Below are 20693 nucleotides of genomic sequence, written 5' to 3'. Positions count from 1 at the left end.
TATATTTTTTTCACCAGATAGGGGAACTTTTCTGTTACTATTTTTTCAAATAGGTTTTCATTTTCTTGCTCTCTTTCTTCTCCTTCTGGAACCACCATAATATCAACGTTGGGCTGTTTGAAGTTGTCCCAGAGACTCCTTACACTGTCTTCATATTTCTGGGTTCTTTTTTTTTTTTTTTTGCTCTTCTGGTTGGGTGTTTTTTGTTTCCTTATATTACAAGTTGCTGATTTGATTCTCGGCATCCTGTACTCTACTGTTGATTCCCTGTAAATTATTCTTCATTTCAGTTCATGTAGCCTTCATTTCTGATTGGTACTTTATTATGTCATTGATGATCTCACTAGTTTCCTCAAGAGTCTTACTAAGATCCTTGAGCATCCTTATAACCATTATTTTGAACTCTGTATCTAGTAGCTTGCTTGGCTCTATTTCATTTCCTTCCTTTTCAGGATATTTCTTCTGTTCTTTCCTTTGTGACATATTTCTTTGCCCCCACATTTTGGCTGCTTCATGGTGTTTGTTTCTCTGTATTAGGTAGAGCTGCTGTGTCTCTTGGAATTTGTAGAGTGGCTTTGTGTAGTAGGTGTCCTGTCGGGTCCAGTGGCCCAGCCTCCCCAGTCACCTAAGCTGGGCCTTCTAGGTGGTCCCCTGTATGGGCTGTGTGCGCTGTCCTGTTGTAGTTGAGCTTTGGTTGCTGTTGGCGTCACTGAGAGGATTTGGCCCCCAGGCCAATGGGCTGTGAGGACCAGCTGCAGCTACAACTGAAGAACTGCCGTGCTGGGGACACCCCTATGGAGCAGGATTTACTTCAGTGGCCTTTGGTGTTCACCAAGTGCACCCCTTGACTGTGTCACTCGTGCATGTGGTAGGGGTGTAATCCAGTGTGATTGAGGCTGACCACCAGGTGCACTGCCTCTGGGGCCTCCTGGATGTGCAAAATCAGCCTCTGCCTTTGCCTTGCCCAGGACCACCCAGCGTGAGCTACACAGCAAACTCTAGTTGGCTGCTACTTGTTCTGGGCTTGGCCATGAGAGGCCAAGGTATGAACCAATGCAGGCTGCTGCTAATGCCAGGCCTGGGGCTACTTATCAAGCCCTATGGGGCACACTGAGGCCAGCTCCTGCTTGTTTAAGTGATTTCAGGAAAGTCCTAAGCATGAGGCTAGAGAGGCCACTTGCATGGAAAAGCCACTGGAAATGGCTTGGGTGAGCTTGCAAATAGGGAGGGGCAAGGTCTCCAGGAATCACCAGGGTGTGGCAAAAGGTGTGAGTCAGGTTGCTGGAGATTCAAATATGGCACCTGCCTGCCAGCTCTGTGGGGGGAGGGCTCCCAAAGAAGCAATGGCCTCTGCCAGCTCTTCTGTCTGCGAGAAAGCTGCCCCTCCAGCTCTCTCCCTGTTTCCAGGCAAGTTAGTTCCTCCCTGAATGTCCCAGGTTCCTTTCAAGCTACTGCCCAGCACTGGAGCTCTGAGGGAACACATCTGAGTGAGCCAGCCCTTTAAAAGGAGCTGCCTGGGACTCCTGCAACCTCTGTGTCACTCAGCCACAATCCCCACTGGTTTTTACAGCCCAAAGTTGTGGGGACACATCTTCCTGGCACTGGAACCCTGGGCTGGGGAGCTTGATGTGGGGCTGGGACCCCTCGGTCCTCCGGGAAACCTCCACCACCTAAATATCCCTTCCAGTTTTAAACCATGGCACTGGGTGTGGGACCACAGTCGCCTCTCTGCGATTCAGCCCCTATCTGCCCGCGTCTCTACCCCTCCTACTGGTCTTGTTGCTTCTTCAGTTCCCTCATGGTAAGACTTCTGTTCAGCTAGGTTTCAGGTGGTTTTGAATGATGGTGGTTCTGTATTTTAGTTGTAAATTTGATGTGGTTGTGGGAGGTAGTGGGTACCGCTGTTACCTACGCCGCCATCTTGCTGTCTCCTAGTATGCATACATTTAAATTAAACCATCAAGACAACTCTGTTTTTCTGTATGCATTATTTTCACTAAACATTGTATTCCTTGAATTTGTAAAAGCCAGTTAATAAATATAACTATCAAAGTCAGTAGTTGTTGGCAGAAGACTACATATAAAAATTATAATATAACTATACAGGTAAAAAGCAAAATACATAGTAGCTTGTACATGTTATCTGTGTAAAATATGTATGCATGTGGACAAGGACTTGGGAACAATGAAACATGAAAATTCTTTTCTTGGGGAAAAGCATTATATTTTTTTGAAAACACCGTTTTAAATGGCTATATAATATTCCATCTGTGAATGTGCCATGATTTATTTAATTATAATGCCCTTATTATTGGACATTTTAGTTGTTTCTTGTTTTTCTTGTTTTCTTGCTACTATAAATATTAATATAATTAATGTATCTGTGTGTGTGCATGTGTGTGTGTATTGCTACAGGTAAACTGACTCATAGGTATATGCTTTCTCTCATAGCTTTATTTTTTTTCTGTGGTTAATAATTATTTCAGTTTTATTTGCTTTCTTCATGTTGTGTGTAGCCCTCTGGCCTGCTCTGAACTAGACTGGTCATTCACTGCATGGATGACATCCTGGGGACACCACCATTGCCCTGGGATTCCTCTTATTCTCCCCTTCTCTGGCTCCTGTATCTTTTCCTTGGTTTTCTCCTTTGTCTAGGGGAACAACCCAACTCCCCACTTCCCTAATAGCTTCCTGACAAAGGCAGATGTGGGAGATCCATTGTTTAGACCTGGCATTTCTTAAAAACATATTCATTTGAACCTAACCTAAATTTGGTTAGGTATAAAATTCTAGCTCTGAATTCATTCAGAATTTTTTAAAATTTTAAATCATTTTTTATTTATCAGTTACAGTTAACATACAATATTATATTAGTTTCAGGCATACACCCCAGTGATTAAACGTTACATAACTTACTAAGTGATCATCCTGATAAATGTTGTACCTGTCTGACACCATACATAGTTATTACAATATTATGCTGTACTCTACATCCCCATGACTATTTTGTAATTACCAATTTGTACTTCTTAATCCTTTCACCTTTTTTGCCCATCCTCCCAACCCCCCTCCCATCTGGAAACTATCAAAATGTTCTCTGTATCTGTGAGTCTGTTTCTGTTCTGCTTGTTCATTTATTTTGTTTTTTAGATTCAATTTTTGATAGATATGTATTTATTAACATTTTATTGTTCATATTTTTTAATCTTTTTTTCCCCCTCATAAAGAAAACCTTTTAACATTTCATGTAATACTGGTTTGGTGGCGATGAACCCCTTCAGCCTTTTCTTGTCTGGGAAGCTCTTTATTTCAATTTTAAATTATAGCCTTGCCCTTGCTGGGTTAAGTAGCCTTGGTTTTGGGTACTTGCTTTTCATCACTTTGCCACTTCCTTCTGGCCTGCGAAGTTTCTGTTGAGAAATCAGCTGACAGTCTTATGGGAGCTCACTTGTAGATAACTGCTTTTTTCTTACTGCTCTTAAGATTCTCTTTGTCATTAACCTTTTGCATTTTAATTATGATGTATCTTGATGTGGGCCTCTTGGTTTCATCTTGTTTGGGACTTTCTGTGCTTTCTGTACTTGTATGTCTATTTCTTTCACCAAGTTAGGGAAATTTTCTGTCATTATTTTTTCAAATAAGTTTTCAATATCTTGCTTTCTTCTCTTCTGGCACCCCCGTGATGAGAGTGTTAGTACACTTGAAGTTGTCCCTCAGAGGCTCCTTACGCTATCCTCATTTTTTTGGATTCTTTTTTTCTTTTTGCTGTTCTAATTGAGTGTTTTCTGCTTCCTTATCTTCCAAATTGTTGATTTTATCCTCTGTTTCATCTACTCTACTGTTGATTCCCTATAAATTATTCTTCATTTCAGTTACTGTATCCTTCATTTCTGACTGTTTCTTATTTATGGTTTCCATGTCCTTTTTTATGCTTTTGAAGTTCTCTCTAAGTTCATCTACTGTTTCCCTAAGTTCCTTGAGCTGCCTTATAACCAGTGTTTTGAACTCTGCATCTAGTAGATTGCTTGTCTCCATTTTGTTTAGTTCTTTTTCGGGAGTTTTACTCTGTTCTTTCATTTGGGCATGTTTCTTTGTCTCCTCATTTTGGCATCCTTTCTGCGTTTGTTTCTATGTGTTAGGTAGAGCTGCTACATCTCTCGAGCTTGGCAGAGTGGCCTAACATAGTAGGTGTCCTGTAGAATCCAGTGGCACAGCCTCCCTGTTCACCTGAGCTGGGTACTCCAAATGCACACCCCCATCCATGGACTGTGTACACCCTCCTGTTGTAGTTCAGCCTTGATTGTTGTTAGCTTGTCAATGGGAGGGATTTACCCCCAGGCTCATCTACGACAAGCACTGGCTGCGACTACTGACAACCGTGGAGGATCAGCTGTCCAGGGGCCACCTCACAGAGCAGGACTTACTTCAGCAGGACTCTGGTGCCTACTGAGTACCCCCTTGAGTGTTTTGCTTGCGGAGGTAGTTGGGTGGTGACACATCGACATGGTCTGCAGCTGTCCTCCAGGTGTGCTGGCTCTGGGGCCTCCCAGGAGGTACAAGCCACGGTCGTCTACCACCTGTGTTCTGCCCAGGGCCACTCAGCATGAGCTACAAAGCAATCTGCTGGTGGCTGTTACTTGTGCTGGGCTTAGAGGTTCCCAGGAGAGGTCAGCAAACCAAGGCGTGCTGCCACAAGTGCCATGCCTGGGGCCACTTAGAGAGAGGTACAAAGCACGCTGAGGCCAGACGCTGCTTATTTGAGAGATTTCAGGAAAGTCTTAAACATGAACCAAGATAAGCCATTTGTATGGAAAAGTCACTGAAAACAGCTTGGGTGGGCCCACAAGTTGGGTGGGACAGGATCTCAGGGAATCACCAGGGTGAAACAGTGATAGCCAGGTTGATGGAGTCTCGGATATTGTGCCCACCTGCCAACTCTGCAGGGAAAGGGCTCAGAAAAGGAACAATGACCTCTGCCAGCACCTCTGTCTGGGAGAAAGCTGCCCTTGCAGCTCTCACCCTGATGCCAGACACTTCAGTTCCTTCCCATATGTCCCGGGTGCCTTTCAAGCTGCTTGCCCCAGCACTGGAGCTCAGAGCAAGTGAGTCCAAGTAAGTCCATGCATGGGCCCTTTAAAAGGAACTCCTGGGGCCCTAGCCAGGTAGCTCAATTGGTTAGAGCATCATTCTGATATGCCAGGGTTGCAGGTTTGATTCCCAGTCAGCTCACATACAAGATTAACCAATGAATGCATAAATAAGAGAAACAACAAAATGATGTTTCTGTCTCTCTCTCTTTCCCCCTTATCCCCCCCTCTAAAAAAGCCAATAAATTAAAAAGAGTAAAACATTTTTAAAAAGAGGCACTCCTCAGACTCCAGCAGCCCTCCCTCTCACTTAGCCTCAATTCCTGCTGGTTTTTACAGCCAGAAGTTATGGGGAACTTCTCTTCCTGGCACTGGAACTCTGGGTTGGGGGCCTGGTGTAGGGCTGGGACCTCTCTCTCTTCAGCGGGTACCTCCCCAGCCAAGATATCTTTCCCTATTTTTATCAGTCACACATGGGTGTGGGACCAGCCCATTCCATGTCTCCACTCCTACCAGCCTCAGTATGGCATCTTTATAGCCTTAGTTGCAGGATTCTGTTCAGCTGGATTTCAGGCAGTTCTGAATGATGGTTGTTCAGTAGTTTAGTTGTAATTTTGATGTGATTGTGGGAGAATACGAGTACCAAGTTTACCTACACTGCCATCTTGACTGGAAACTCTGTGGATCATTCAGAATTTTGAAGGAATCACATTGTTGTCTTCTGGTTTCCAATATTGCTGCTAAGAAGTCTAGTGCTGTTTTGATCCCTGATCTCTGTTGTGTGGCCTCCTTTTTCCTGAGAAACTTTCCTGATCTCTGTTGTGTGACCTCGTTTTGATTTGTGTTGTGTGGCCTCTTTTTTCACTGAGAAGCTTTTAGGATCTTTGTTGGTCTTCAGTTTACTGATATGTCACAGTAATATGCTGTGACATAGTCTATGCTATTCTTGTTCATTAGGTTATTCTGATGGCCCCTTTTGATCCTTCTGTTCGGGGACATTTTCTTGTATTGTTTTATTTATTTATTTTGATAATTCCTTCCCCTCTGTTTTTTTCTGATTTCTTTTTCTGGAGCTCCCATTATTAAGATGTTGGCTCTCTCACACTTACCCTCTAGTTTTCTTTTCTATTTAAAAAGATTTTTATTTTATTTTTTAACTATTGTAGTACTTTTCCAGTATGGCCAATTTATAGGCTTTTATTTAGTTTTTCATTTCTGCTGTCATAATTTTAATTTCTAAGAGCTCTTTTTATGTTTTCTATTTTTTAATAGCTTCATATTTATGGATTCAGTATCTCATCTCTCTGAGAATACTAATGATCATCTTTATGAAATTTTCATCATCTGCATAGTTTGTTTCTTGTAAGTTGCTTTATTTTTTTGTTTTGTTTTGATATTGTCTCTCATGTTAGAGGTTTGTCACAGCTTCTTGATCATTAGCTGTATGCAAATATTTAGGAGTCGAATGTTAAGAACCTGATTAAAAATTCTCTACTGGGTTTTGTTGACTAATCTGTACTATAGAGCAATCTGGCTGAACTATTTCACTGGGGACCTGTGGTCTCAGCGTCTTTTGGCCCTTGGGTCATTCAGATCCCCAAAGAAGACTCTTGCAGTCTTCTATGCAGAGAGTATCAATTTGGCATCATTTACTCTCCATTTTCAGTACGGTCCTTCACCGTCAGCTCTGTTTCACTGAAGTTCTCCACTTCAAATCTCTCTTTTATCTTCTTTAAGAAAAAATGTCTTGCCCCGCTGGGCGTGGCTCAGCAGTTGAGCATCGACCTAGGATCCGGGCGATCAGGGTTCGGTTCCCGGTCAGGGCACATGCCCGGGTTGCGGGCTGCAGCCGATCAATGACTCTCTCATCATTGATGTTTCTATCTCTCTCTCTCCCTCTCCTTTCCTCTCTCTGAAATCAATAAAGATATATTTTTTTTAAAAATGTCTAGTTTTCTTCCTGGATAACCTAATTGCTTCTGAAAGAGCCTTTTAACCTGTTCTGCTCTTGACAACGTCATCTTTGTCATACTTCCAGAACTGCTCAGCACCCCCAGTAGCTGGGCTCCAGAGGGAAGCCCTCAAGTACTCAGCAGATTGAGTATTGGCTTTCCCAGGTGCTGACTAAAATTCATCTTTCTCAGTCAGTTACACCTTTCCTGCTGTATAACTTGGAAGTTTTATTGCTGTCAACTCTTTTCCTGTTATTTTTGTCTTTGTGATTTGTGCCTTTTTAAAGAAAATAAGTCTCGCTTGGCCGGGCGTGGCTCAGCGGTTGAGCATCGACGTAGGATCCAGACGATCAGGGTTCGATTCCCGATCAGGGCACATGCCCAGGTTGTGGGCTCGATCAATGACTCTCTCATCATTGATGTTTCTACCTCTCTCTCCCCCTCTCCTTTCCTCTGTCTGAAATCAATAAAGATATATTTTAAAAATAAATAAATAAATAAGTCTCATTATTGTTTTAGTGAGGTTTCTGGAGGGAGAAATAAATATGAGTTCAACATCTTCAACCAGAGATTTCCCACATTCCTATTATGGGAAAAGCAAGTGTGTCTGAAAACAGTAAGTGCAAACAGCATCCCCAAGGAGGCACTGAAGAAGACCTGCTTTCTTGTCATCAACTCTCTAGGAACCCCGGGACTAGAGTTAATAATGGGGTCTAAGATCCTTTATTTCTGTACCTTTCTGAAAGCCGCCTTTTTCATACAGGTGAAAGGGTGCGGGACATACAGGCACAGGTATGTCAGTGAGGTCACCTGAATGGCGGGCTCTCCCCAGGCAGGAAATTTTAGAGTGCTGTGAATCCTGCCTGGGCTCTCTCCTGATCCAGACTTGGTCTTGGTCTTCTCCAGTTAAACCACTGTTGTTTCTCTCTCCCATCCCCAACCCCACACCTGCTCTGCAGGATGACGAGAGCCTGAAGTACCTCACACATGAGGAAAAGGACGTCATCCTGTTTTTTGAAGAGACTATTGATTCCCTGGAGGACGACTTTGAAGAGCAAATCCTGTGTGATAGTGGGGTACACTGCCAGTCCCCACGGTCTCTGGGAGAGAGTACTTCCAGCCACTCGGAGCCAGAAGATGTCATTGACTTAGTGCAGCCAGTACCTGCAGCTGGGGAACCTGAGCGCCTTCCGGATGTCACGGAAACAGCAGGTGAGGAGTGAAGCACTGGCCCCCAGCCCCCGGCCTGCTTTGTTAGTGTTTTCTGCGACACACAGGCACTGCTTTCTGTGTCTACCAGTCTGGAGCTCTTGGGACTTACCAGATTTTTGTGGGTTAAAAGCATCATCTTGGTAGTTTGTCCAACTACATAGATGTTTTCTCAGTATATTAGGATGACAGCACATGAAGGGAAATTCCAGAAGGGCTAGAATGAAGGATAAAACTAATTGGGCGTAGAGATAAATTTTATATATGTAGTAAAAAGAAAGAAAATTCGAAGTGGCTTCTAGGTAACAATTCATTATAGAAAGTGCTTATATTTTAGCCCTTGAAGTTTAATCTGAATTTTTGTGCAAGATTATACCCCTACAGCTATAGCATGGTCGCCAAGGTGGGAATATTTGAACTGAAAAGTCAACTGGTTCAGGAACACAGGAAACGATCAGAAGAAAAATTCAGCTGAGCATCTTCTTTGTACATTTGCTTAACTCAGTATGGCATCAAAAGAGAGGTCCACCAAGTCCTGTGATAGAACCAGAGGAGCGGACAGGAGAAAATTTTCTTCCATTTTTCTTCCTAATTGGAAAAGATATTGGAAATAAATGTGGTCAAGGGGATAAGTATTGGTAATGATGAGGAAAAAATAGCAGGGAAAATAATTTTGCTATGCTAACTACAAAACACTGCCATTTGTCACGGGCCTCTAGAAATATGTTTTCCTTTTTATTTGTAAGCAGAATTTTTCTGCTTCGGTTATAGATTCCAAAGATGGAGCTTAGTTTGCAGCCATCTCTTCAAAGAAGAGACTTAATATGAATTCCCCATTTTTATCACACTTCTTTGAAGTACAGTTCCTAAAATTAATTTGAACCAGCTGTTCCTTTAAAAATGTCCAATCATATAATGGTGCCAAGGAAAACACATTTTTAAAGTAAGCCACCTTGCCCATCAATTCCCTAACGTGATTTTTTATAACAGTTTTAAGTGCCTACTCTGTGGCAGGCATTGTGTGAGATTCTGCAATACAAAGGTAAATAAGACACAGCCTACAGTTTTGCAGCAGGAGACAGGTGTGTAAATCTAGTGTTAGGTGATCTGCAATCAGTGTATGTTCAGAATATAGTAAAGGCTCCAAGCCTGGTATTTAAAACCCCACCTGGGACTGTTAGGAAACATTTCTGTTTCATAGAGGAAAGCGACGGAGTAGTTGGTGTGCCACACCACCTTCCAGCTTCCATTTCCCCTTTGTAAAAATCCCTGATAAGGCAGGTTACTACTTCCTCTTATTAATGCCTCAGGAGGATGGTTCCTCAGAAGCTTGCTTTCACGATATGCTTCCCAGGCACTGACCATTTCTGCCTGGGCAGTCTTTCACCATCACTAATTCATTCTTCTCAGCCTGTGATTATGAGAACCATGTACTCTAATCTTTTTCATTAGTCCAGGCAACAGGGACAGGGCTTCAGTTTACAGGAGGTAGTGTTGAAGATGGCATAATGTCCCTTAGAGACCCTTTTCAATTTAGTGGAAAGGAAATGTAATGTGTTTATTTTTACATAAGGTTACATAAGCTTATGAGGATTCTCCCTACTTCTCAGGGTCTGGACCTGTTGGGAAGGAAGATATTCCTGTCCTGGAATTTGAAACACAAGGTATGGAGACTTCTCCCCCGCCAGAGTCCACAGCTCCAGAGGCCCTTCCTCGGCCGCCTTCCCTGCCTGTCACCACAGCACCAGCCCACCCCAGGAAAGAGCTGCTCTCTCCTTCTCCTCCAGCAGAGCACCCAAAACTGCCCCGCTCAGTTCCTACTCCACTTGTTATCGCCCAGAAAATTTCTGAGAGGTTGGCAGGAAATGAAGCACTTTCACCCACCTCCCCCTCCAAGGAGGGCAGGCCTGGAGAATGGAGGACACTGACTTCTACGGCCCCTCAAAATGGAGACCACTTGTTGTGGCACAGACATACGGCACAGCCTGCACCCAAGATCCACCGCTTTCCAAGCAACATTAGTGTGACCAACAGCGCCGGGAAGGAGTTCAACAAGACCATCTCCAAGGCAGCGGTCAACGTGCAGGAGCGAAAAGCCCGGGTCCTAGCCAACATTAATGGTGTGTCTTTCCTCTCCATGGGAGAAATAGAAGATCGGGCCCAAAAGGGTGATCTCCCTGAGCAGAGGAGAAGCGTCTCTTCAGAGCAGGGGACAAGCGACCAGAGCAAGCCAGGCCCAGTCCATGAAGCTGTGTCCACGCGGGCAGGTGGGCAGACCAGCAGCCAGCAGTCCAGAGGCGTGCAGACAGAGCAGACCTCACCACTGGCCAATGGCTTCCAGAGCATCCACGATGTCCTAAAGAGTGAGCCCAGTGCCTTTTTCTCTACTGGGAAAACTGTCACCTTCCGTCCGGACACAGCTCTCACCAGTAAACTTGCACGCCAGAACGCCAGCAAGAGCTTGTACGAGCACCGGCAGCCGGACTGTGGCCAGGATGCTAGGAAGCGGTCAGGTTCGCTGCCCAGGGCTGTGGGCTTCAGACCTCAGGGCATCACCGTCCAGTTCGCTGGCCGAGGCTCCACTGAGGAAGCTCGCCGGGAGGCCCTGCGGAAGCTTGGCCTGCTGAAAGAGAACTCGTAATAGAGAACAAGTGGGGGCTGGAGGAGGAGGATGGCCAGGTTTGTTTAGCCTAGAATGGCTGTGTGTTGTAAAGAGCAATCACAACAGCACCAACAGCTGTGCCCTGCTGAGGACAAGTGATGACAGTTACCAGGACTTAGCAGTCCAGGCGGGGTGCATGAGAACAGTTAGGGCTGCCCCTCCTATCCCACTACTAAATTGGGATTTCCTTCTGTAAACAAGCGCTAGCACTATATATTCCTTTTTCCAAGAACTCAAAGAATAGCCTTGAAGACCTATAGGTTTCTGTGATTTGTAACTGCCATCTGTTTTGTGGACTCAGGAGGAGGGAGATTGATTTGCTGTTTTTGAGTCTCTAATCTAGCCTTCCATCCCAAGCGAATGGACATGAAGGCCAGTTTAGGTCTCTTACACTCAATTTTCTAAGATAGGGATTTCTTCTCCTTTTCTAAGAAAACGTTAAAACTGAGTGTTAAATTTTCATAGTGTCTTTCATTTGTGGTTTTTGGTTTTGAAGGGTAAAGGACAGTATGTTAGCCCTAAATATGCCTTTGTTTCTTGATATAATTTGGTTTGCCTAATTTTTTGGGTTTTTTTAATTAAAAATTAAAATGAAACCTCTTTAGAGTATGATGTACTATAATTTTGAGTTATGGGAGTGGAACAGAAAGGTTGAGTGTGGAAAAGGGTAATTTAAAGAAAGCAAGTCTCATCACACTGAAGGGTCTTTGTTGTTGGGGGATATGTGTATGAGCACCTATTGTGTATATACATGTACATAATATGTTTATAGAAACATATGTTAACATATATATAGGCATTGTGGGGGCACATACACATTCATTACTTATATATAAACTTCTTAAAACCCTATACTCTTGATAATACAGCCGTCTCATTGGGACGGATGTATCAGAAATTGTTACTTCCTGACATGGAAATCTTTCAAGGACATGTCTCCAGGATATTTTGGTGAACCCAAGTGCTTTTTCCTCCGCCATGTGTGTTCTGTTCCCAATTAAAGTAATATTCCAAGTAAGGTTCCAGATAAGATAGTTCTTAACATTCTTTAGTGAAGAACATTTTCAGAGATTTAATTTATCACCTAATTTTAACATAATTTTAATTTATGACCTAATTTTAGTTCTGCATCTTCCAAAGTAGCTACTAAACAGGAGGAAACAAAAGATTCTTCAGATCCCCTGTGTTCTGTGAGCAAGGTCTCAGGATTAATTTAAAAGGGAAAAAATAGCAAACTAGGTGACACAGCATAAAGAAAACTGGTTTGCTCCCAGACTGTGTCTTACATGCTGAGTTGTAGCCACAAACATTATTATCAAAACTATTTAAGGCTGGCATCTTAAAATTCTAAAAATAGACTGGGAAGGGCCACACTTGGATATCACACCCCTTTGTTCTTATGGCTCAGCCACTGTCACAGAATCTGGTTCTTTCCTGGTGAGTATTACTTAAATTCAAATGTACCATGAAGGACATTTTTCATAGTATTCAATTTGCCTTGTAAGTTACATAAAATGATTGTAATTTTTTTAACTTAGAACTACAGTATTTAGTGTCTTGGCCAGCCCTGTCTACCTGAAATAATCTCATGGATTCTTGATGGTCTTAATTTAAATAGGTTTTTAAAGTAGTTTTTATTTTACTCCTGTTTATATTGGATATGGTTAAAGGATTCTTGAGGGCTGTATTATCTTTTTACAAAGTGAGATGCCTTGCACAGTGTTTAAAATAGAGGGTCTTGATATGGCTGATTTCTTTTTATCTTATCCTATGACGTCATTGTGATTAAGTTAAAACCTTGACTATATGTGGTATATTTGCCTTCATAATGACAGTTTTGAAAAATAAATTGAGATTTATCTTACATATAAACAACTTTGGTTTTGCATTTTATACTTCTTTTCAATTATTTTCTTTCAGATGGTTATATCCTTTCCTTATATTTATTCATAATTTCTTCTACTACTTACTTCTACCTACTGGCCACATTTCTTGTGCCCAAACCCTAGAAATTAAAGCCATACATTTTGTATGAGGTTCAAATTACAGCTGCTAATGAAGTAACTTGTGTATGTATTGTGTTAACAAATCAACTAGTTGCTGAAGGGCATTAGTTTTCTTGCCATACTATGTGATAGGACACTCTTAAAGGGTCACCTTCAAAGGAATTTTAAGGACCATAATTCACAGCAAAATTGTAACGAAAAGGAAAGATGAATCTTAAGAGCCCAGGTTTTTTTTTAAGTGATATTTGTAAGTCAGTCTCCATTTTTATGAAACTCTCTATCGTGAAGTCAGGGGAAAAAATTCTTTTGCTTTTAGGAAGACGTGCAAATGGCCCAACTAGAGTCTCCTCTGCAGACTGTAATACTTTGCAGTTGCCAGGGTAACGGGGTCTGTTCAGTCTGTCTTCCCCCTTTTCCCCCTCCTATGTTTGGTTCCTGGTGTGTACACTTATGTTTACAAAACTCGCAGAAATGTTGATTTTTGCTGTTCTCACCCAGCCCACATTCTCCCCTTGTGAGGCTAGTTGAGGAGAACGGCGCAGGTCGTGGCCCTGGGGCTGCATATCTCTGGTTCTTCCCTCAGAATCCCAGGGGGCAGGGGAGCACTCCCCATGTGGGCCCCCCACTTGGAATGAGCTTTCATGAAGAGCTTTGCGGAGGTGATAAGCAAGGCCTTATGGAGCCCTTAGGACTGACCTTTTTATTTGTAAAAAATCAGAAATGTATTCTCTTCATTAAATTCCCACAGCGCTGGCTGTGTGAAATTTGACCTTTCAGAGGCTTTGGTGGTGGCGGTGATTGTACAAGGGATCTAAGAAATCAGTTCTTTATGTTTATTCAAGAGCAATGAAGAGAGAGAACTATGATAAATACGAAAACAATTTACTCTTATCAAGAACCGCGTACCTGCTATGCCATTTTCCTAATGGAGGCGGCGGAATGAGGCACTGTTTCTCTCTGAGTGTATTTATCACCCTGACAAGACAAGCCTAATAAACTTTCCTTCCCTAAATTGCTCCCTTGGGTCTTAAATGTTTGCACCAAATCCTTGTGTTCTCTGAAGGAGCAGGGCTTGCTGTTTTTCTTCCTGCCCCCACCTGTGGCCTGTGATCCCCGAGCTCCTGGGTGGCAGGGGGAAGGGGAGGCGTGTGGGGAATGCTCACCTGTGAAAGGCTCGTGTTTTCATTGAAAGGACAAGTCACCAAACAGGTTTTGTTTCTTCTCTTCACAACAAGGCTTTTTCCCTGCTTTAAAGTATGGGGAACAAGTTCCATATCCTTTCTAATCTTCTCGCTGGACAAGCCCTGCTTTCAGATATCTGAGAAAAGAGAAAGCTGAGCTCTGTGCTGCCCTGTCCTGGGAAAACTGGAGCTCTGTGACTGAACTGGAAACAGAGGACCTGGGCGCGGCCGCTGACCCCAGTCCCTCCCGGCTCCTGCCTTTCCTCCTGCCCTCCGCTGAGGGTGAAGGGGCTGCGGGGGTAAAACCCGCCTGTCTGCACAAGGGAAGGACGATAACCGAAGTGCACTCACTCCCTGCCCCACACTTTTTAGCTTAAAAACAACCAGACTTTGTGTCTCTTTATTCAAAGAAGATAACTTTCCTACGCATTCCAAATTCATAGGATTTAAGAAATGCCCATCACTGCTGTCGCCGGCAGGCTCACTCTCCCTCCTGGTTACTGTCCTGCTAGGGGGCCACCAATGACGCCAGGAGCGGGTAGAGCCTGCCCGTAGGGTGCCATCGCTTCAGCCCTGGCCACCGTGCTCGGTACAGATTTACTTCAGGCTTGCTTCTCATGTAAACGGCCTGAACTTTCTATTCAACAATGAGCTAAAAGGGGGAACGTGGTGGTTTCCAGAAAGGACCTGGAAAGCCTAAGTGACAAATGCAGTATTTCTCTGACGTGAGTGGGGGTCCAAAAATTGCCCTAAGGAGCAGGAGGTGGGAGCAGGGCCCACCCGCTCCGAGAGAATTGAGCAACCCTAGGACACCCTCCCAGTATGCTTTTCACCTACTGGCTCCTCGGCAGTCCCCTAGGTCTGTCTGCCATGGCCCCACACAGGCCCTTTGCTCTGGACACACTGGGATCTGGAGCGGAGCCGAGTCAGGAGGAATCCCCCAGCCTCACTGGTTGAATTTAGTGTAGGTTTTCTTGACTCCCGTGGCTTCTTCAAGACCCTTCAGGCCAGCTAGTTCCCCAGCAGAACGTGGCTGCTGAGTGAGGATCAGTAGAGCATTTCAAGGGGGAAACCCACCCGTTTGGAGGAGGGCCTTGGGGGTCTCCTTTCTGGGTGCTAGAGCTCCTAGCTTGGTGGCTTAGGTTCAGATTCAGTGATCTCCCCCACTCCACTTCCTCCTGCCCCCAGTAAAGTACAGCTGTGCTGGCCTGAAAGGGGTGGAAGCTGAGGTTAATGGAGCTCAGTCATTGATAAACAGGTCACCCTTCATAAACTTCAGGTATTTGTGTGTGAAGCAGAGCTGCCAAGGGGAGTAACCTAAGTTCTGGAAATACTTTTAAGGGGTGGGGCTGAATGAACAAGGAATCCATGTGTCAAGCGTAAAGGGCTCCAGAGAAAAAGGAGCTCTCTGCACGTGTGTGTGCTTGCATGTGTGTGTGCTTGCATGTGTGTGCGTGCTTGCACGTGCCTACACACTTCCTCCTTCAGAGACAGGTTGGTTTCCATCCTTGGCATTCTGATTTTTTGCTGTATACTCACCCTGACCATTGAGACCTGCAGCAGAAGCCTTATCCTTGTCACTAACGACACGTCCAGGTCTCTGTGGCCTTTATAGAATTAGGTAATTGTTCGTAGAACCCACACCCCTGACAAGTTACTGGGATGGCAACGCTACACGGTTCTCTTGGGCTTCCCCCTAGCTCTCCTGTTATACAATTTCCTGGTCCATGAAATAGGATCAAATTTGTCCTTTTACTTGGCCATTTACTTGGTGTCTAAGCATTTTGAATTTGAGGGAAAAAACTGTCAAGTAAAGATCATTTCGAAGAGAAGGAAGGCTCAGAGGGCCCCTGCCCTCCCGGCCGGGAACGCTGTGGCCGCTCCGAGGGCCCTGCCCTCCCGGCCGGGAACGCTGTGGCCGCTCCGAGGGCCCTGACGGCCCAGGTACCTTGTCTTCCTGGGGCCTGCTTTCCAAACTCAGAGCTCGGGTGGCCTTGATCGTGCTCTTCCAACCTCACAACCCAGGAGTTTGTGAAACCTAGTAAAGCCTTTTATTTTTCAGTCCAATCTTAAAGGCCAAATGAAGTGAATATAAGTGTTTATAATGTAAAACAGCTGTTTGAAACTTGTCTTCATTTGTGAAGCTTAGAAGGTGAAGCTCAATATGGCAACATTTATTCATTCGTTCGGCACATTGTTGCGTCATTTCCATCTGCTGTGAGTGGCGCTCACTCCTCATGACCGCCTACCCGGTGGGGCTGTAACCCCCACTTACCCATGAGAAAATGCAGCTTCTCTCCTCTTCACAAGGACCTCCTGGGGCTACTGGGTCCGGGTCCTGGCTGCAGGGGCTGCAAACTCTGTGCTTCCCGTGCCTTCTGAGCAGCTGGGCAAGGCTGATGCCTTCCACCTCTCCCTTCTGAGTGTGTGAGGCGGGTTACCCCTCCTCTGCGTCATCCAGACTGCCACCTGGTCTCTCTTCCACAGAGCCATTCTTGTCTCCCATGGAGCCATTCCTGTCCTGTCCTCACGCTCTGCCCCCCCCCCCCCCCCCCCCCCCCCGCTACAGCTCCTCCCTGTTTGTACTTAGGATTCAGCTGATAGGGACCGGGGACTTGTCTTTAAGGACAAGAAGGAAAAACAGGTGAAGACTGTCTTTGCAAAGTCAGACTTGGTGGGAAGTGCATTCCCGTGGGTGGCACAGAACTAGAAAGAGAAAGGAGCAGGTTGTGTCCCAGGCCTCAGAAGGGCCCTGCCAGCTGGGCTGGGGTTCCTTGAATCGGCTGCACATGACCTCTGCCTTGGGGGATCCAGTTCGGAGTTGTTTCTTTGGCTCCATCCCTCTTGTTTCCTCAGGCCTTGGTTCTGGAATCTGGTGTAGCCAAGCTGTGGTTTCCAACAGCCCCGTGTGCAAGATTCCAGTGCACAGCGCAGCTAATGAGTTCAGGGGGGAGGTTGCCCAATCTCCTTGGCAGTCCTTTGAAGCTGTGCATGTTACTGGAAAGGCAAGCAAGCTTCAGTGGGAAGTCCAGGACCCGGCTGCACTGAGCAGGAGTGCTCTGCGCAGGGCAAAGTAGAGCCACCACTGCCAGTGCCAGGCCCAGCCTCACCTCCAGCAGAGGCCACCAGCTCAGGGCGGGAATGCCTCAGGAGGGTGCTGGGGCTAGACTTGATTTCACCATTTTAAATTTCGAGCCACATTCCAGCCATGACACAATTGCAGTGTAAACTGGTGCTCCCTCTCCAATCATGTCATAATTTATTACAACCCTGCCAATATTTGTAAGTGGCACTATTGAAATTTTTGTCTACATTTTATTGGGACAGTAAAATTTTTGTCTACATTTTACTGCTTCTAAGGAACTGAGCATCTCCTTGCCTTGCAAGCCTCTACACTTCATCTACTAATGTTGCTATTGTTTAAATTATGGTTTTGAAAATTTCTTCAAGGAATTTCAGTGCCAGTTTGGGCAAGATTTTTAAATTGCTCAATTTTATCTTTTTTTTTTTTTTTTTAATATGCCTTCATTGATTTTAGAGAGAGGAAGGGAGAGGGAGAGATAGAGATAGAAACATCGATGATGAGAGTCACTGATCGGCTGCTTCCTGCACACCCCCTTCTGGGGATCGAGCCTGCAACCTGGGCGTGGGCCTTGACTGGGGAATCGAACCACAATCTCCTGGATCATAGGTCAATGCTCAACTGCTGAGCCACACCAGCTCGGCTCAATTTTATCTTTTAAACTAAGTTTTTTCTCAGCTCAATCATCCAACTCAGACAGTCTTGATTCCAAATGACCATTTGCTCTTTCTAGAAACCAGATCCACCTTCAAAGCTATATTTTGCTCTAAGTGTAGTCTGCTAGATTCCAGACTCCACACTGAAACCTGAGATGTTTTTTAAGGAGCAGGGACAGCCAAAAGGACTGAGCTTGCCAAACCTGCAAATAGAGTGTTTGAGAGGCTACAAGAGCCACCTCCAGAGGCTTAAAGGGCTGTCATAAATAGACAATTCTGTGTGGCCACAGAGATGATGTGGAGAGGTTGTAGCTCCATACGTGAAATTTTATAGCATTTAGAGCTCGCTGAAAATGGAAGAGCTGCTCGCTGGAACATAAGCTCCCATCTCCCCTCATGGGGGCACAAGCAGAGACCGGTGAGTGCTCTGTGAGAGGAAAGCAGCAGGAACTGTACTCAGTGTCACCCCTTCCGATTCTGAGATTTGGTCATGGGTTCCTATAGACCTGGCACTGTTGTTATCCCGACCTGAGTTTGAATCCCAGTCCTTCAACTGTTAGTTGTGTGACTTGGAGCCTCACTTTCTTCATCTGAAAAAATGGGAACAAACCATACTTGCCTCATAGGGAGTGGTAAGAACTGAATGAGACCACACATGTCAAGTGTATGCCTGACACACACCTTCACTAGCATCATCTCATGGTCACCATCATCACCATTATCTCCATCATCAGCGTCATCATTACCGTCATTATCACCATCAGCAGCATCATTGCCGCCACCAAGGACACCATAATTCCTATCCAGCTTTCTGGGGTGGCCTGCGTGAGCCCAGCAGCGTGGAGAGTGAGCTGGCACCAGCCTAACAGCCTCATCAGGCACCACGGATCACTACGGCCCCGTTCGTACGTGCAGTCCAGTGGTCACTCCAATTACTTTGGCAAAGAAGTAAGTTTTAGTTTTAAGTTCCACTGCCTACTGAGAAGCAGGGTTTTGCCACTTTCTAAAAATAGGTCTTCAGAGCTTATTTTCCTTCCCTGAGGCTAGGCAGGTCTGGCTTCCTGCTTAGATATACAACGTCGGAGAACTCCCCCATCCAAGTCACACTTTTCCATGTCTCCTTTCCTCTCTCCTCTCAGAGCTGGGCCCTCCCTCCCGAGGCCTCCTCCCAGATGAGGAAGTGCCTAGCCCAGCCCAGCGCCCCAAAGGCTCCAGGGAACACTGGGGGATTGTCCAGCCAGAGCCACTTGGCCGCCTTGAGGCTGCCGAGGAGGAAGTATTTATTTTGAGTTGCTGGGCTGGCCAGGCTGAGGCCCTCAGACTTTCCATCCCACCCAGCACACTCCCAGCCGGCCCCCGGGAGGGAGGTGCTGGGGCAGGACCTGGAGGAGGAGGGTGGCCTTGGCAGGCAGGGCTCCCAGGGAGGCCTCTGAGAAGCAGGTGGAATGACCCAGGCCCCAGTTAAACCTGCCTTGCTCCGGAGGCCCACCAGCATTGCCCCTTCCTGTGCAGCATCATAACCCTCCTCTCCTCCGTGGTCTAGGTAGAGGGATTTAGTTGTTCTTCCTCCAAGTGGCTGCTTCTCAGCCTGTATTGCCCAGAGACAATTCTCCTTCCCGAATGGAGCAGCAGACTCTGCCGCCCTCTCTCCCTGCTCTGCTGCCCTGTCCCCCGCCCCAGGAATGTCCTCCTAGAGCCTTCCTCTGCCACGCAGCCTTCACTTCCTCCACCTGGACCATCCCAGCTTTCTCAGCACCCCTACGGTGGGAGACCATTCAGAGGCCACCTGGTACCACTCAGAGGACAGTGTTCCATGGGAACCTGGGCTTAAGGTTTGACCTTAGCTCTCACCACTTGTGTGCATTTAAGGTGCTCTGGTGAGAGATCTGGAGACTGGGACAATGGGTGTGCAAAACTTCTGAAAATGGAAAGAGAGGTAGGGTCTAGGGCAGTGGTTTTCATAGTGTGGTCCCCTGGCTGGCAAAATAAACATCATCAGGAAATCTGTAGAAATGAAAATTAGCAGACTCACCCCAGATCCACGGCATGAAAAACTCTGGAGGTGGGACTGAGGAATCCAGTTTAACAAATATTCCATGTGATTCTCATGCCCGGGGATAGTAAACAGAAAACAGACCCTTTCTTCTAAGGTACACAGCTAGGCAGAGTACCCTAAGATGCAGAATAGGTGCTGCACTGTAACATCCGGGAGGGTAGGGACCAGGTCCTACTTACCTTTGCTTCCCCAGCATCTGGCACACAGTAGGTATTCAATTAATAGGTCTTCCACCGAATGGGCGTGTCAACAGTAAAAGAAAAAAGTAGCTCAGGAGTCTTATAATGAATAAACGTTACATTTATAATTTAGAAAGCAGATAATGCTATTTGAAGAAGGGGGTGAGGAGAGAGAAAAAATTGACTTGGGCCATTTTTTGGTCCTGGGGGAGATGATCGGGGGAACCCTCAACAGGACAAGGGCCCGTATCCCCAGCTGCATACCTGGGTCTCCCTGAATGGATCAAGAGGTTACATGTTACCTCTGGCTGCCACCCATTGATTCATCCTGTGAATATTTGAGCACCTGTCATGTGTGCCCCGGGGACTGAGGATAGAGCAGTGAGCAGGGCATACACGGTCCCATCCTCCAAAGCTGGCAGCCAAGGGGCAAAACAGACAAATAATGTATTCGCAAGAAGGCACGACATTACTACTGTAAAGGGGAAATATCGAGGCAGGGCACAGAGGGGGGGGAAGCGGGCAGAGAAGGTGGCCAAGTTGACTTGAAGGGTACGCGGGAGTTAATGGGACTAGAGGGTGAGGGGCGTTCTGGGCAGACGGTTCGCCGGCGCAAAGACCCA

General features: G+C 45.7%; 1 protein-coding gene across 1 annotated transcript in view; it reads left to right on the top strand.

Annotated features, from left to right (window-relative positions):
• The window catches only part of PROSER2 (proline and serine rich 2), a 43308-nt gene extending 30523 nt beyond the window's left edge, over nt 1-12785 (top strand). Inside the window, exons 3-4 of the mRNA XM_087815383.1 lie at nt 7999-8251; nt 9859-12785. Of these exons, the coding sequence (XP_087671509.1) occupies nt 7999-8251; nt 9859-10889 (1284 nt within the window). The 3' untranslated portion in view covers nt 10890-12785. The remainder of the gene's footprint in view (nt 1-7998; nt 8252-9858) is intronic.
• Nucleotides 12786-20693: the final 7908 nt, after the last annotated feature.

Source organism: Miniopterus natalensis, chromosome 1, assembly GCF_054644295.1.
Source record: "Miniopterus natalensis isolate mMinNat1 chromosome 1, mMinNat1.hap1, whole genome shotgun sequence".
In the NCBI taxonomy this organism is placed as follows: domain Eukaryota; kingdom Metazoa; phylum Chordata; class Mammalia; order Chiroptera; family Miniopteridae; genus Miniopterus; species Miniopterus natalensis.
Note: the sequence above shows the minus strand (reverse complement) of the source record. Positions and strands in the feature narration are given on the sequence as shown.